This window comes from Microplitis demolitor, chromosome 1 (genome assembly GCF_026212275.2).
Source record: "Microplitis demolitor isolate Queensland-Clemson2020A chromosome 1, iyMicDemo2.1a, whole genome shotgun sequence".
Lineage (NCBI taxonomy): Eukaryota > Metazoa > Arthropoda > Insecta > Hymenoptera > Braconidae > Microplitis > Microplitis demolitor.
In genome coordinates, this window is record NC_068545.1 from 5,013,124 (window position 1) to 5,027,028 (window position 13,905).

General features: G+C 25.3%; 2 protein-coding genes across 2 annotated transcripts in view; one reads left to right on the plus strand and one right to left on the minus strand.

Moving 5' to 3' along the window:
• The window catches only part of LOC103577280 (tenascin-R), a 63,657-nt gene that overhangs the window by 16,347 nt on the left and 33,405 nt on the right, over window positions 1-13,905 (plus strand). The window lies entirely within an intron of this gene.
• On the minus strand, window positions 8,720-9,780 carry LOC103577270 (zinc finger matrin-type protein 2-like). Its single transcript, XM_053739720.1, has one exon. The coding sequence runs from the start codon at window positions 9,379-9,381 to the stop codon at window positions 8,767-8,769; it is 615 nt and encodes a 204-aa protein (XP_053595695.1). The 5' UTR covers window positions 9,382-9,780; the 3' UTR covers window positions 8,720-8,766.

The following is a 13,905-nucleotide window of genomic DNA, read 5'->3' on the forward strand; positions in this document are numbered from 1 at the left end:
TGAAAGTAAATCGTTCTCTTACTTGTGTATGTACATATATATGTATGTATGAAGAATATATAAAAAATAATAATAATAATAATAACAATCATACATATAAATATATATATAATTGTGTTAAAATAAAGCCATGAAAATTTTCTATGATCCGATTCCTTGAGATATTCAAATCTGTTTTGAACTAGTAAACAATATATTTGTTTATGTGTACAAAAAATTTATATATCATACTATTACACAAATATAATACTTTCACACTATCCTGATATCCGCTACCGGTCAACATGCATCATCTATAAGAAAAACTATTGAATGGAAAATCACCGGAAATCTTTAAAAAAAAATTTTATAAAATTTCCCACGTTAATGATATTAATATATATTATTATATGACACTTAAAAATGTAAAATTTTAATTTTAATTTAAATTATAATAATTTATAACGGATTTGAAAAAATTTTTAAATAAAAAAAGTTCTATGAAAATATTCAAAGGTAATTACAAGTGAAATTTATTCAATTAATTATAATATAATTATCATTTTTGAAATAATATATATATATATATTAAATAAAAATCGTATGAAAGAATAACTTTCGAAAGATTTAAAGTTAAAGATGTATTTTTTTGGAAAATACGTTAAAAGTTTGACAATTATTTCTAATGACGTATCTAGTTAAAAATCAATCAACGAGTTGCGTAATAAATAGCAATACTTAATTTGTATTCCATTTAAATAATCACATTAACGAATTTTTTTTTATTTTTTCTTTAAAAAGACTTGTCCATGTTGTATCGACACTCCTCAAAGTGTTGAAGGAATTTATATTTTGACAAACAACATCTCATGAATATATAGATTTTCATCTTTTTCAGTCTTAAATATTTAAAATAAAACTCTAAAGAACTGTCAAAACCATACTTAATTACCACTTTATCTCGTAAATTTAAATTAATGTTTTTATTTTTTTGACTTTTGTAACTTTTATTTAAATAATAATAAACATTTAATTTAAAATATAAATAATTTGTATTTAGTTATTTTTTAAACTTATGAAAGTATAAGTATTACGCGGTAATTATTTAATAATTTTAATTAACAAGTTATTAAGACTTTAAGTAGTAAAATTAAATAATTATTTAAAACCCGGCATGGAACCAGAATTTAATATTCAATTATATCATAATCTTTTTATTGAAAAAAATATATTTTAATTAAAATAAAAGTATTAATAATGATTATATATTCAGAGATTATAGTTCATAATATTTAATAGTTATAAATTATAAGAAATATAAAGTACTGAACAAAAGTATTGTCGGATTAATTTTAACATCCGTGACTCTAATCACAGGTTAATACAAAACTACACGGAAAGAAAAATATGGGGATAGTTCCCATAATTTTATGAAATTCTTTTCTGTACCAGTATGAAATTACGACCATAAATTATGGGAATAGTTCCTATAATTATGGGAATGCTACCCATACCATTATAGGAATGGTTCCTATAATTTATAGGAAGACTTACTATAAGATTATGGGAATCATTCCCATAATATATAGGAACGATTCTTATAAATTATAGTATCCGTTCCCATAAATTATAGGAACCGTTCTTATAACATTATGGGAATGGTTCCCATGATAGTATGGGAACGATTCCCATAATATTATAGGAATGGTTCCCATAATGCAATTGGAATATTTCCTATATCATTACGGGAATCATTCCTATAATATTATGGGAATGGTTCCTATACTATCATGAAAATATTAATTTAAAGAAAAGTGTGGAAATTACTTCTACAATACATAGAAATATTATTAAACATAAAAACAAAAATTCAAACATTGAAAACAAAATTCGTATTTGGTAAAAAAACATCAAAATTTTGAACAGAAATTTTTTGTCAGAGCAGAACATTCGAGAAAATTCAAAGATTGGAAATAAAAATTTAAATTTCGATAAAATTTCAAATTTTGAAAAAATTTCTACACTATTTTGCAAAAAAAAAAATTTGTATGATATTACAGGGATGGTTCTCATAACATTATGGGAATAGTTCCCATAATATTATAGGAATACTTTCTATACCATTATAGGAATACTTTCTATACCATTATGGGAATAGTTCCCATATTATTATGGGAATAGTTCCTATAATATTATGGAAATGGTTCCTATAATGATACGGGAATCGTACTCATTCTATTATAGGGATGGTTCACATGATAAGAATACTTTCTATACCATTATGGGAATTGGTTCTCATAATGATATGGGAATAGTTTCCATATCATTATGAGGCTGATTCCCATGATGATATGGGAATAGTTCCCATAATAATATTGAAATATTTCCTATAATATTATGGAAATGGTTCCTATAATGATACGGGAATCGTACTCATTTTATTATAGGGATGGTTCACATGATAAGAATACTTTCTATACCATTATGGGAATTGGTTCTCATAATGATATGGGAATAGTTTCCATATCATTATGAGGCTGATTCCCATGATGATATGGGAATAGTTCCCATAATAATATTGAAATATTTCCTATAATATTATGGGAATGGTTCCCCCAATGATACGGGAATTGTACTCATTCTATTATAGGGATGGTTCACATAATATTATAAGAATACTTTTCATACCATTATGGGAATAGTTCTCATAATGATATGGGAATGGTTTCCATATCATTATGGGAATGGTTCCCATGATGATATAGGAATAGTTCCCATAATAATATTGAAATATTTCCTATAATATTATGGGAATGGTTCCCCCAATGATACGGGAATTGTACTCATTCTATTATAGGGATGGTTCACATAATATTATAAGAATACTTTTCATACCATTATGGGAATAGTTCTCATAATGATATGGGAATGGTTTCCATATCATTATGGGAATGGTTCCCATAATGATATAGGAATAGTTCCCATAATAATATTGGAATAGTTCCTATAATATTATGGGAATGGTTCCCACAATGATACGGGAATTGTACTCATTCTATTATAGGGATGGTGCACATAATATTATAAGAATACTTTCCATACCATTATGGGAATAGTTCTCATAATGATATGGGAATAGTTTCCATATCATTATGGGAATGGTTCCCATGATGATATGGGAATAGTTCCCATAATAATATTGGAATAGTTCCTATAATATTATGGGAATGGTTCCCATGATGATATGGGAATAGTTCCTATAATATTATGGGAATGGTTCCCATGATGATATGGGAATGGTTCCCATGATGATATGGGAATAGTTCCTATAATATTATGGGAATGGTTCCCACAATGGTATAGAAATTGTACCTATTCTATTATAGAGATGGTTCCTATATATTATGGGAATTATTCCCGTAATGCATAGGAACACTTCCCATAATTTTCTTTCCGTATATTTTTCAAAATTTTATTAATATAACTTATTTTATTTGTTATTCATTTTTATAATTTTACGCGTTAAGTTATATCCGCAATTAACATATACTTAATTATAATTTTTCTTCGCATTCTTTACGAGCCGTCAATCATAAAATAATTTTAAAAATAATGTATTTACATTTATAAAACTATTATTATAAATCGTACTGAATAATTAATTGATGAGGTATAGAAATACAAATTGATTGAATTTTAAAATCATAGATAATAAAAGTGAAAACTGAATGAAATGGAAAGCGGCTTAACTAGTGTGATACTTTTAAGGATTTTTTTTTTATTTATAAATTCAATAATACGAAAAATTTTTAATTACTCTTGTTAATTAATAATTTCTAACTAATTACTCTGAATGAAATCTTTTTTAGTCAAAGAGACTCTAATTATATTTTATTATTATTTTTTGTCATTACCATGAGAAAAGAAAATAAAAAAATTTTTAAGTGAAAATTTAAGTATTTTGTTATGCAATTATCAATTAAAACAATAAGCATATCCGTCAATTACTTCACTTATTATTTTAAATTACAAGTTTAAATAAAATAAATGTATAGTGTTAGAGTGAGACTTTTTTTTCAGCACACTGTAATATCTCTCTTAATACGTCTATCATTGTTATTATCTGTTAATTATCATGATTTAAATCTATCTCGTCTTATAATGAGATTTTAAAAAGTCAAGGACGTTAACATTATTACAATAGAGACTGTAATAGATTTTTTTATTTATTTATTGAGAAAAAAATTTAATTTCCTTCCGTTTTATCTTAAATAATAATTAATATTTTTTAACAATGAGAAATAAATATATTTTAAAAAAAAAATAATTTTTTTATAAATAACAATAAAATGATTTATTATTTTATTGATATAAAAATTTTCACACGGTCGAAAAATTTATTGTTTTCATAAATAAAAAGGTTTAATTATTTATAAATGAATGAAATGTCCTTGGATATTTTAAATAAATATTTTTTTTAAGGACAATTTTGTTGTGCAATAATCAACGTTGATGAATTTTATGAAGCAATAGTTTGTAAGGATATTTTTTAAGGATTCAAATCTATGAGTTTACTGTAGAGTTAGACTTGTTAACAGTAAGTTGATTAGATAATTTACGAAAATGATAAATTATTGATAAAATAATACGTTTTGTTTTTTAAAAGTACGAGTATTAGAGTATACAGAATTGTGGACTAGGACGATAATTTGTTAGTTGGTTATAAGAATGACCATAAATTATGGGTAAGACTCGTGAGAAAGTGAACGGCATATAAACGCGAAGATTGAAAGCGCGAGCAAGTTGAGGTACGTCCGAGTTGACACTAATTTCCAAGTTGAGCCTTTGCTTTTAACTCTTGCAGGTATTATCCTCAATGACACAGCCTCTTGTAATTATTATTCAACCGATGATGGATAGCCAATCGTATTGAAATTACTTTTTAATTATTATTATTACCATTTAATAAAGTAATATTTTTATTGATACCTCCAATAGTGCCTGGAAAAAATTTATATATTTGTTAGGAGGTTTAATAAAAAATGATTGGTGATTAAAACATCAAAAATTAAATTATCCTAAGCTGAAATTTCAGCCCTCATTTCACACAATTTTCGGGTTTTGTAAGTCATTTCATCGTAAAAACAGCAAAGGGAGTCTTTTTTCGCCCTCAATGAAGTTTACTAACTCTAATTTCATACTCAAAAACCTCATACTAACCCTTATTTCAAACTCATAAACTTTATATTGACCCTCATTCCATACTCAGAAACATCATTTTATAGTATCTTTCGATACAAAAAAAATATTCAAAAGAAGCATATCGATACTGCCTTTCTATCACGTATCCCACAAAATTTTACATTTTCACTTTTTTTGAAAAATGAAATCATTGTAACAATGTGCAGCTTATGTCAAGATTTTAGAGGTCATATTGTTTAAATAAATATTCTAATACATACGACGATTTGGGACCGTCGTAATAGTTTAAGGGACAATAAAAGTATTAGTCTCGAATGACCTGGAACTAGGAAGGGTATGTAGGTGTGAGGGATCGTTAGTGTCTGTAAATGCAGGCAAAAAAATTTATCAGTAACATTTAATTTTTCACTTCTCGAAATCAATATAAATAATTATTATTTAATTTTACTTGCAATAATGAGTCAAATAAATTTTTTCTTAAATAAATAAATTTTTAACGATTGTTTTATTAGAAAAAAAATAATGATTAAGTAAATAATATTAGAAATTTTAAATATTCATTTGTTTTATGATTAATATTAAATCTGATATTAATTTAAAACTTAAGTAACGACTGTATGGATTAACTTAAAGTCTAATAAACCAAATTAATTCAAAATTTATCGATTGTATATTTTTTACAATTTTTGCATGTCCACATTACCCCTTAAAATCTCATAAAATGATCAGCTACTTTATAAAATACAATAATCATACTCTCACACACACTATGAAACTGAAATGTAACATGAGGGTCTCAGGTAGTTTGAAAAATTTTTTTGGTGGTTTAGGGTTAAGCACGGGTTGTAAAAATGAGAAAATTCGTAATAGTGTAAGGTCGTAACTTACTAAGGTAGTACTGTATGTCGTATCCCACACGCAGACTTTTGCGCATTCTAATATGTCGTATCCTACATTCGTATAGATTTAGTCACGCTTAACATTTTTGATTTTAATTTAATTTTAAGAAAGCAATTAACAACATGAGTAAGAAAGTAATGATGCATAATTTTTGACTCTTCTTACGGTATATAATTCAAAATTATTTATTCACTAGAAATGCCTGTATTTTATGAAAACATGAAAATGAATTTGTAGGTTATACCAATGTAACCATAATACAAATAAATTTTCTTTGCCGACCGGGAAACATTTTTATCGTCTCCTGAAAAATTTCTCAAATGTGGGATACGACGTATTAGAATATCAGTATCGATATATAAAACGATATAAATAACAACATGCTCTAAGTTACATGTTGCTAGAAATAAAATGTTATTTTCAGCATAAATTACAAATTAATTTCTTTTATACCAATTAAAAAAATAACTTTATTGCATACTAAATGACAGCAAACTTGATTATAGTTAATTGCACCAGTCAACCTTCTCAAGGTTTATAGAATAGATTAAAATTATGCATGGTGACTCTTTACGAGGTGTTCAAAAGATAGTTTTTGTTTTATATATTCATTAAAAAGAAAAAAACAAGTTCGCGAAACTTATTCAATTAAATTGATTTATTACGGTTCAATGATCTACAAGACTCAGAGTCTGTAAAAAGTCTATAATAAGATACGATAAACATCTAAAAGACATCAAAACGTCTTCGCCATTTATGTGAATGCCGTTAAATTTAATAATATATAAACGAATAAATAATATTACTATGCAGTATAATTTTACAAGAACGATGAGCTATTATTGAGGCTTTTGAATTAAGAAAATTAAAGATATTAAATTACATTATTTACTTAAAACTCAAACAAGTTGATGAATTTAATATTATTATAATTTACTTTTTTTTATTTAGATGATTAAATTTCAACAGATAATAAGAAATTTTTTTTTTGCAGATGTAGAAATTTGTAATTCCGGATCTTTAGATTAACGAATATCTAATTTATTTTCCCTACAATTGCTACTATATTGCAGCATCAATAGAGCCAGTAATTTAAAACTGACTCTGTTCTCTGTAATTCAATCTACTCAATGTTTTTTTAGTCACGAAAAAATATTTAATCATCTTGGAATGGCTTAAGTTTTGTTATTGTCATTATTGTTATAAAAATCATAGTGGAACTGCAAGTGAAAATTATCGGCTTGAAAGAGTTTATAACAAAAATAATGACAGGGAAAAAAAAATTCATTTAAAAAAAAAAAAAAAAAAAGTGGCATCTTATCGTGATACTTTTAAATTAAATATATATACTGCGAGGATACTTTAAATTCTTGTCTTTACTCTTTTAAGAAAAATTACCATTCTGATCGCGAGTTGACGGATCGGGAGTTCCATCACCGCGGCGACGTTGATGTCTTTTCCGCGAGCTTCAATTACTTCCGAGAGTAATTAAAGTATAAGAAACTTGAATACTTCAAATTCTCAATTTTAAATAAATTCTATCACGAAGAGTTATTTACATTATTTTCTATTGTTACTTTTAATTGTTACAAAGAAAAAATGTACAAGCACTTGACAGTGAAATTAAACTATAATTAAGATAAAAATAATTAAAAAATTTTTTCACAAAAGTTTTATCGCTTTTTAGTATACGTAATTTAACACATAAAGTTACTCAGATTTCCGGCTTTCGTTCTTAATTAAGATACAATTTTTTTTAATTTAAAAAAAACTCTAATTCTTATGAAAAATTTCCCATAAGAAATTTTCATATTATTATAAAAAAAACTATTTTAAAAATATTAATGCGCCGGTTAATTACAAAAGTTGATCACCTGAAAAAAAATTAAAATTCGACAGTAGACAAAACAAAATTACAAACAATTTTACTATCCATTGTTTATAAAAATCTCAAGTATATAAATAATGAAAATAAATCATAAAAAATTAAATTTCACAAAAAATTTGAATTGTGGGTGTCAACCCACATGTAAGGACTGTTTCCTTTTAAAAAATTAAGTCTTATTTTAAATGTAAATAAATGTTTTCGATGTATGTTAAAAACTATAGAATAAGGTGTATTTATATATTTTTTTTCTAGAATTATATAAATAATAAGTAAAACGTTTCTAAAACTAAAACCGTTAAAAAGGTGATAGCTAAAACATAAAAAGAAAAAAATAAGAACGAATAATCTCAAGTATATTCTCAACAGATGCTCGTATTGAAATTTAAGTAACTGTCAGAGAAAGTTTATTTACTGCATTTTGCATCTAAAAATTTAAAAACTCACGGAAGAGCTGATATAATAAAGAAAATATAAAGACATTTAAACGATAATACGACATTTAAAATAATAAATTATGTTAATGTGAATTGTTATCTTATACGTAAATATAAAAGTTTGATTATATATAAACATATATATAAATATCAATACTAAAAATACATCACAAGAACCTTGATTTCGTCTCATGGTCATGCGTTATAAATTATCCGATAAGAAATAATGCATGATTTTATCATTTTATAGACAGAAAAACAAAAACTTATCAGTGAAAATTATTTATTTCAAATTTTTAATTACAAAAGCAAATATCGCAATTAACACAAATTTTAAATCCTTCGATCAACTAATAAAAGTTATTATTTCCCGTTTTTATTTTTCTTTGACCCAAATCCTGAGAACCCCATTACAGCTGCCATTTCATCATAATCATCTGTTTTTCCTTCCTCTTCTTCGCTAGCTTCATTTATTTTTCTCTTCTTGTCTTTCCTTTTCTCCTTTCTATACGCCTTAAGTTTTTCTTCTTCCTCTTCTAATTCTTTAACACGTTTTTCCAGATTATAATCTTTTTTCTTCTCTTCTAACTTTTTTTTATTAGCAGCAAAACGCGCTTTTACCTGTTCCAATGATGACCGTTCAATTTTCATGGACATTCCCAAATTTTTCTGATGTTTACTTCCATTGATATGGTCCAAAAAATTAATCGAATCTTTAACAATGCAATCGCATACATTGCAGTAATAACCACCTGATTGAGATGAAAATGTGTTTTTATTAATAACAACAGTTTTTCCAAGTTTTGAATCCAAATCAACTTTATAATCTCTTGGTTTAAGTGGTTCACGTTGTACTGCTGGTTTTTTGGGTACACCCAATTCATCTTTTGCAATTTCTTCTCGAAGACGTTGAAGTGCCAATTCTTCATACTCCTCACGATTCCATTTTCTTCTATGGTCATCTGGTCTTTGAGTCATTTTTAATTACTTATTTATTTAATTATAATGTACAAACAAATTTTGTCAACACTAATTACAATATTTAAATACAAATATTCAGTCACTAAATTCAAATTATTTAATTATTAAATTAATAATATTAAATATAAGGACTATACGTAAAATATACGTATATAATTAATAAAATTCTAACCTATACAATCGTTAAGTTCATAAAGGCCAGTCTGCAATACCACGTGTTGCTTACTAACTTTTTTTACAAGTAAAAACCACTGAAAATTTCTATTATATCAACTTTAATTAATTACACTTCTTATTGCTGTTTAAATAACAAACCACAAAAGATTTTATAGTAAAAACCCGACACTCGACACGACAAAACAAAAAATATATAGATTGTCCCATAAGCTATAGAGAGAGAATGGTGTCTATTCCGTATACCATCCGGAAGTCATTTAATGAGGACATCTAGCGGCAAATTAAGTAACCTAACTTCCTGTATAATTCAAAAAATTAATTTATATCTTCGTGAATTTTTATTTACTTTAAAATTAAAAATAATTATTTTAATCATTTATAATTACTTATAAATAATAATGGATAATTAAAATGTACTAGAGATAATAAATCTTAGGAATGCATCTTAAGATCATTGATCTTGTTTCATGGTCATGAGCTATAACTTATCAGATAAAGAATAATAAATGAATGTTTTATTGTAAAAGAAAAAAAAATAATAACAAACAGTAAGAAAGTTTATGAGTATATTTGATTCCATTAAAAAGTGATATCTTCATATATGCATCGTCACGACGTTTTTAAGACTCGTTGAAAGAAGCTTAAGATAACTTACAGACTTTGCAAAATCTCCATTAAGTTAAGATATGCCCTTTCAATTTCACACATTTACTTAATCCATTAACGGCAAATTCATTCTGCATTCATGATATTATTGTGTGGGATTTTATTCTTGGTGGTCGTGAATGTATGGAGTTTTTAAAATCACAGGGTTTCGGTGTTTCTTACTCTCTTGTAAACCGTATCTTCCTCTTACGCTTCACTGAATGACCCAAGACATTATTTATTTATTTATATATGTGCATGTTAAAAATGTATGTACACAAAAGTTAAAAAATAAAAATTACCGAGTCGAGAGTTTTTAAAATAACTTTTAAATTCTAGTGGTTAGCTTTCGAGGTTATATTATTTTGTTTGTTCATTTTTTTTTAAATTTGATTTTATCGTAATGTGAAAATAAAAGAATAAAAAATTATAAAAAAAAATAATTTGACACAATTTTTTTTACGATTAAAATCTATTGTGAAATTAAATAACTGAATGGATTAAAAACTTTTTTTGAATTATTTAAATTTCTTGAAAATGATCACTTATGACTAGGGTCAAGATTTTAGCTTTGATTGAAAAATAAATTGTGTCAAATTTTTGATATTACGGCAAAAATATTGGTCGTATAAAAAAAATTTTTTAACAAAAGTTGTTAAAAATTTTATTTTATAAAAAAAATGTCTCTTATAATTTTTTCTTAGGGCTGATACGAAAGCCGTAATTTCAAAACTAAGATTTTCATGATTACCAAAAATTTGAATCATTCATTATGAACCTTAATTTTGAAATTACGGTAAAAATATTGACCGTATAAAAAAATTTTTTTAACAAAAGTTGTAGGAAATTTTATTTTCTAGAAAAAATGTTTCTTATGATTTTTTTATACGACCAATATTTTCACCGTAATTTCAAAATTAAAATTTTCATAATTATCAAAAATTTGAATCTCAATTTTGGAATTACGGTGAAAATACTGGTCGTATAAAAAAATCATAAGAAACATTTTTTCTAGAAAATAAAATTTTTTACAACTTTTGTTAAAAAAATTTTTCTATACGACCAATATTTTTGCCGTAATATCAAAAATTTGACACAATTTATTTTTCAATCAAAGCTAAAATCTTGACCCTAGTCATAAGTGATCATTTTCAAATAATTCAAATAATTCAAAAAAAATTTTTTTGTAAGACCAATATTTTCGCAGTAATATCAAACATTTGAACCATTGATTTCGAAATGAAGGCAAAAATCTTGTCCCTACTTATGACAATAAGAGACTTAAATTTTTGAATAATTCATAATAAAAATAAAAAATACCTATAAGGATTGAAATGATAAGTTTTCATTTAAGGATAAAACAATTTTAGTACAGAAAAAAAAATAATTTAAAACAATAATGTAATGAAATCTTTTCTTAAAATGAAAAATGACTTTTACTTATAAAGATATGATGAAGATAAAAAGAGGCGAGAGTTAACACTTCCTGAATATAATACACCTTGCACAAGAAAAAAAAATTTTTTTTTTTTATACCTTGTCCCTCTCAATTCAACTCATGATGTTGTCCTGACACCCACGTAAAACAATTTAAAGTCAGCATCAGCCAAGGAGTTGAGTATCCGGAGAGCTCCTTGACCCAGAAGAAGTTTAGCCAAGAGAATATGCGGATAATAGCAATAATAAAAAGATTATTAAAGGGAGAGAAAGATAGAAAATATGTAAAAAATAGTGAGATGAACCCAGTCTTATGATCAGTCAACCAGCAGTGATCCGTTCCACTGGAACAGGTGCACAGCACTTTCAACAATAGAGAATAAACTTAAAATTTTTTTTATACTGATGAACTGAATCTAATTGTCAGTTTGTAACAACTATTACTTACATTATGTTATATAATCATTTTATTTACTATTACTAGAAAAACACTTAACAATTTACAATAATAATGAAATCAATATTGTTGCTATAAATAATATATATGACTACTTTACTGTTTAAGGCTGACAAATAGAAAGGAAACATTAAAAAAAAAATCAAGGTTGTATGCGTACTTTATTTTCATTGCAAGTACCTTCTGGGCTTATAGGTGTGTTTTTTCGCTCACTTATTTTTTTTTTATGCTAAAAAACATGTTATTTATATAAAAAATACTTTAGATATATATTGTTCAAGGTGCGATTTTTTAATGATCTTGTACTCTTTACTTTTAAAATTTTATTAGAAAATAAAGTTGTAACCTATATATATACATGTATGTATATATATATATATATTTATAAGTAAATTTTATTGATGATTTGTTTTAACTTACGTATATATTTTTTTAAAAATAATTACATATATTTATACAAAAGAAAATTAATATATAAATAAAATAACAAATATGTATTTAAAAGTGGACGATGATCTTTACGTAAATAGCTGTTTAAAAAAAAAAAAAAAAAAAAAACAAGTTTTATCAATGGTAATCTCTTGTACTCATGAACACCTTTTTAACCGGTAAATTATGTAATATACTTTTACTCTCATTTTCAATAAGACTTTGATATAAAATGTAATGAAAAATATTTATATCCATATATTAGAATCCATATAAAATATATGCATGTATATATACATATATTAATTATAAAAATGTATATAAATATTAGTACGATGGGAAAGTCAATGTCAATAAAAAAAAAGGTTAAAATGAATGAAAGCAAAGTTTAAATGCAACATATATTAAATAAAATAAAAAAAGTTTTAAAAAAAAGAGACGTTGATGTAATTTGTCATGAGTATATCGAGAAATGCAATTCACGTTTGCAGCAAGTGACCGAGAGACTAAGGGAATAAGGGCAAAGAATTTAAACTGGTACACGATCTGTTGTCGAACGGCTGGCTTTGTAATTAAACAAAAAAAGTTAAAGAAAAGTTGCGGCGAGTTGACGAGAAGATTACTGCTGTAAGAAAAACTGATACGTTAGCGTTTATACTAATGTAATATAATGTATGATTGTAAGAGTTGGCCTACGACCGAGCAAAGATCGATACGATCGTTATTATAAATTGATCGAGATGGTGGGCCTCGCGCGGCAAATCAAAAGATTATCGCAGAAGCCCTGAGGACGTAGTGTACGAGAGTGAAAAAAAGCTGAGTTTGAATTGGGGTGAAAGGTATTATATCGTGTATTGAGAATTATATTCTCGCTGAGTAACGTGCAGTGTGTCCTGACCGATTTCGGGAGCGACGAATGTCTACTTTCATTTCAAATGCCATTTACCATCCACATATTTAACATCAATATTTTATTATTGACAATAATAATAATAATATTATTATTAATTAACTAATTAAATGATAATTTTTTTCTACTAAATATAAAATATGAATTTTTATAATTTTAATTATATTATTAAATTTCATATTACAGCGATACGCTAATTAGGCATTTAAAGAATTATAAAAGTAATTGACAAGGTTATATAATAATCTGCTGAAAATTTTATTGGTATGAGTTAACTGTTATTTTATATTTAATTTATAAATGATAATTATTACTACAAGCAATTATAAATTTAAATAATAATCTTTATTGATAGATCTTCATAAAAAAAGTATTGATGCATTTAAATGACTTTTATAAATACTTAATTGTATATAATATATATTGTTATTCATTTTTAAAATTAAGTAATTTTTTTTTATTTAAT

What these genes read in the sequence shown, in the direction of transcription:
- LOC103577270 (XM_053739720.1), bottom strand. Translation starts at nt 9,381, where the DNA reads ATGACTCAAAGACCAGATGACCATAGAAGAAAATGGAATCGTGAGGAG.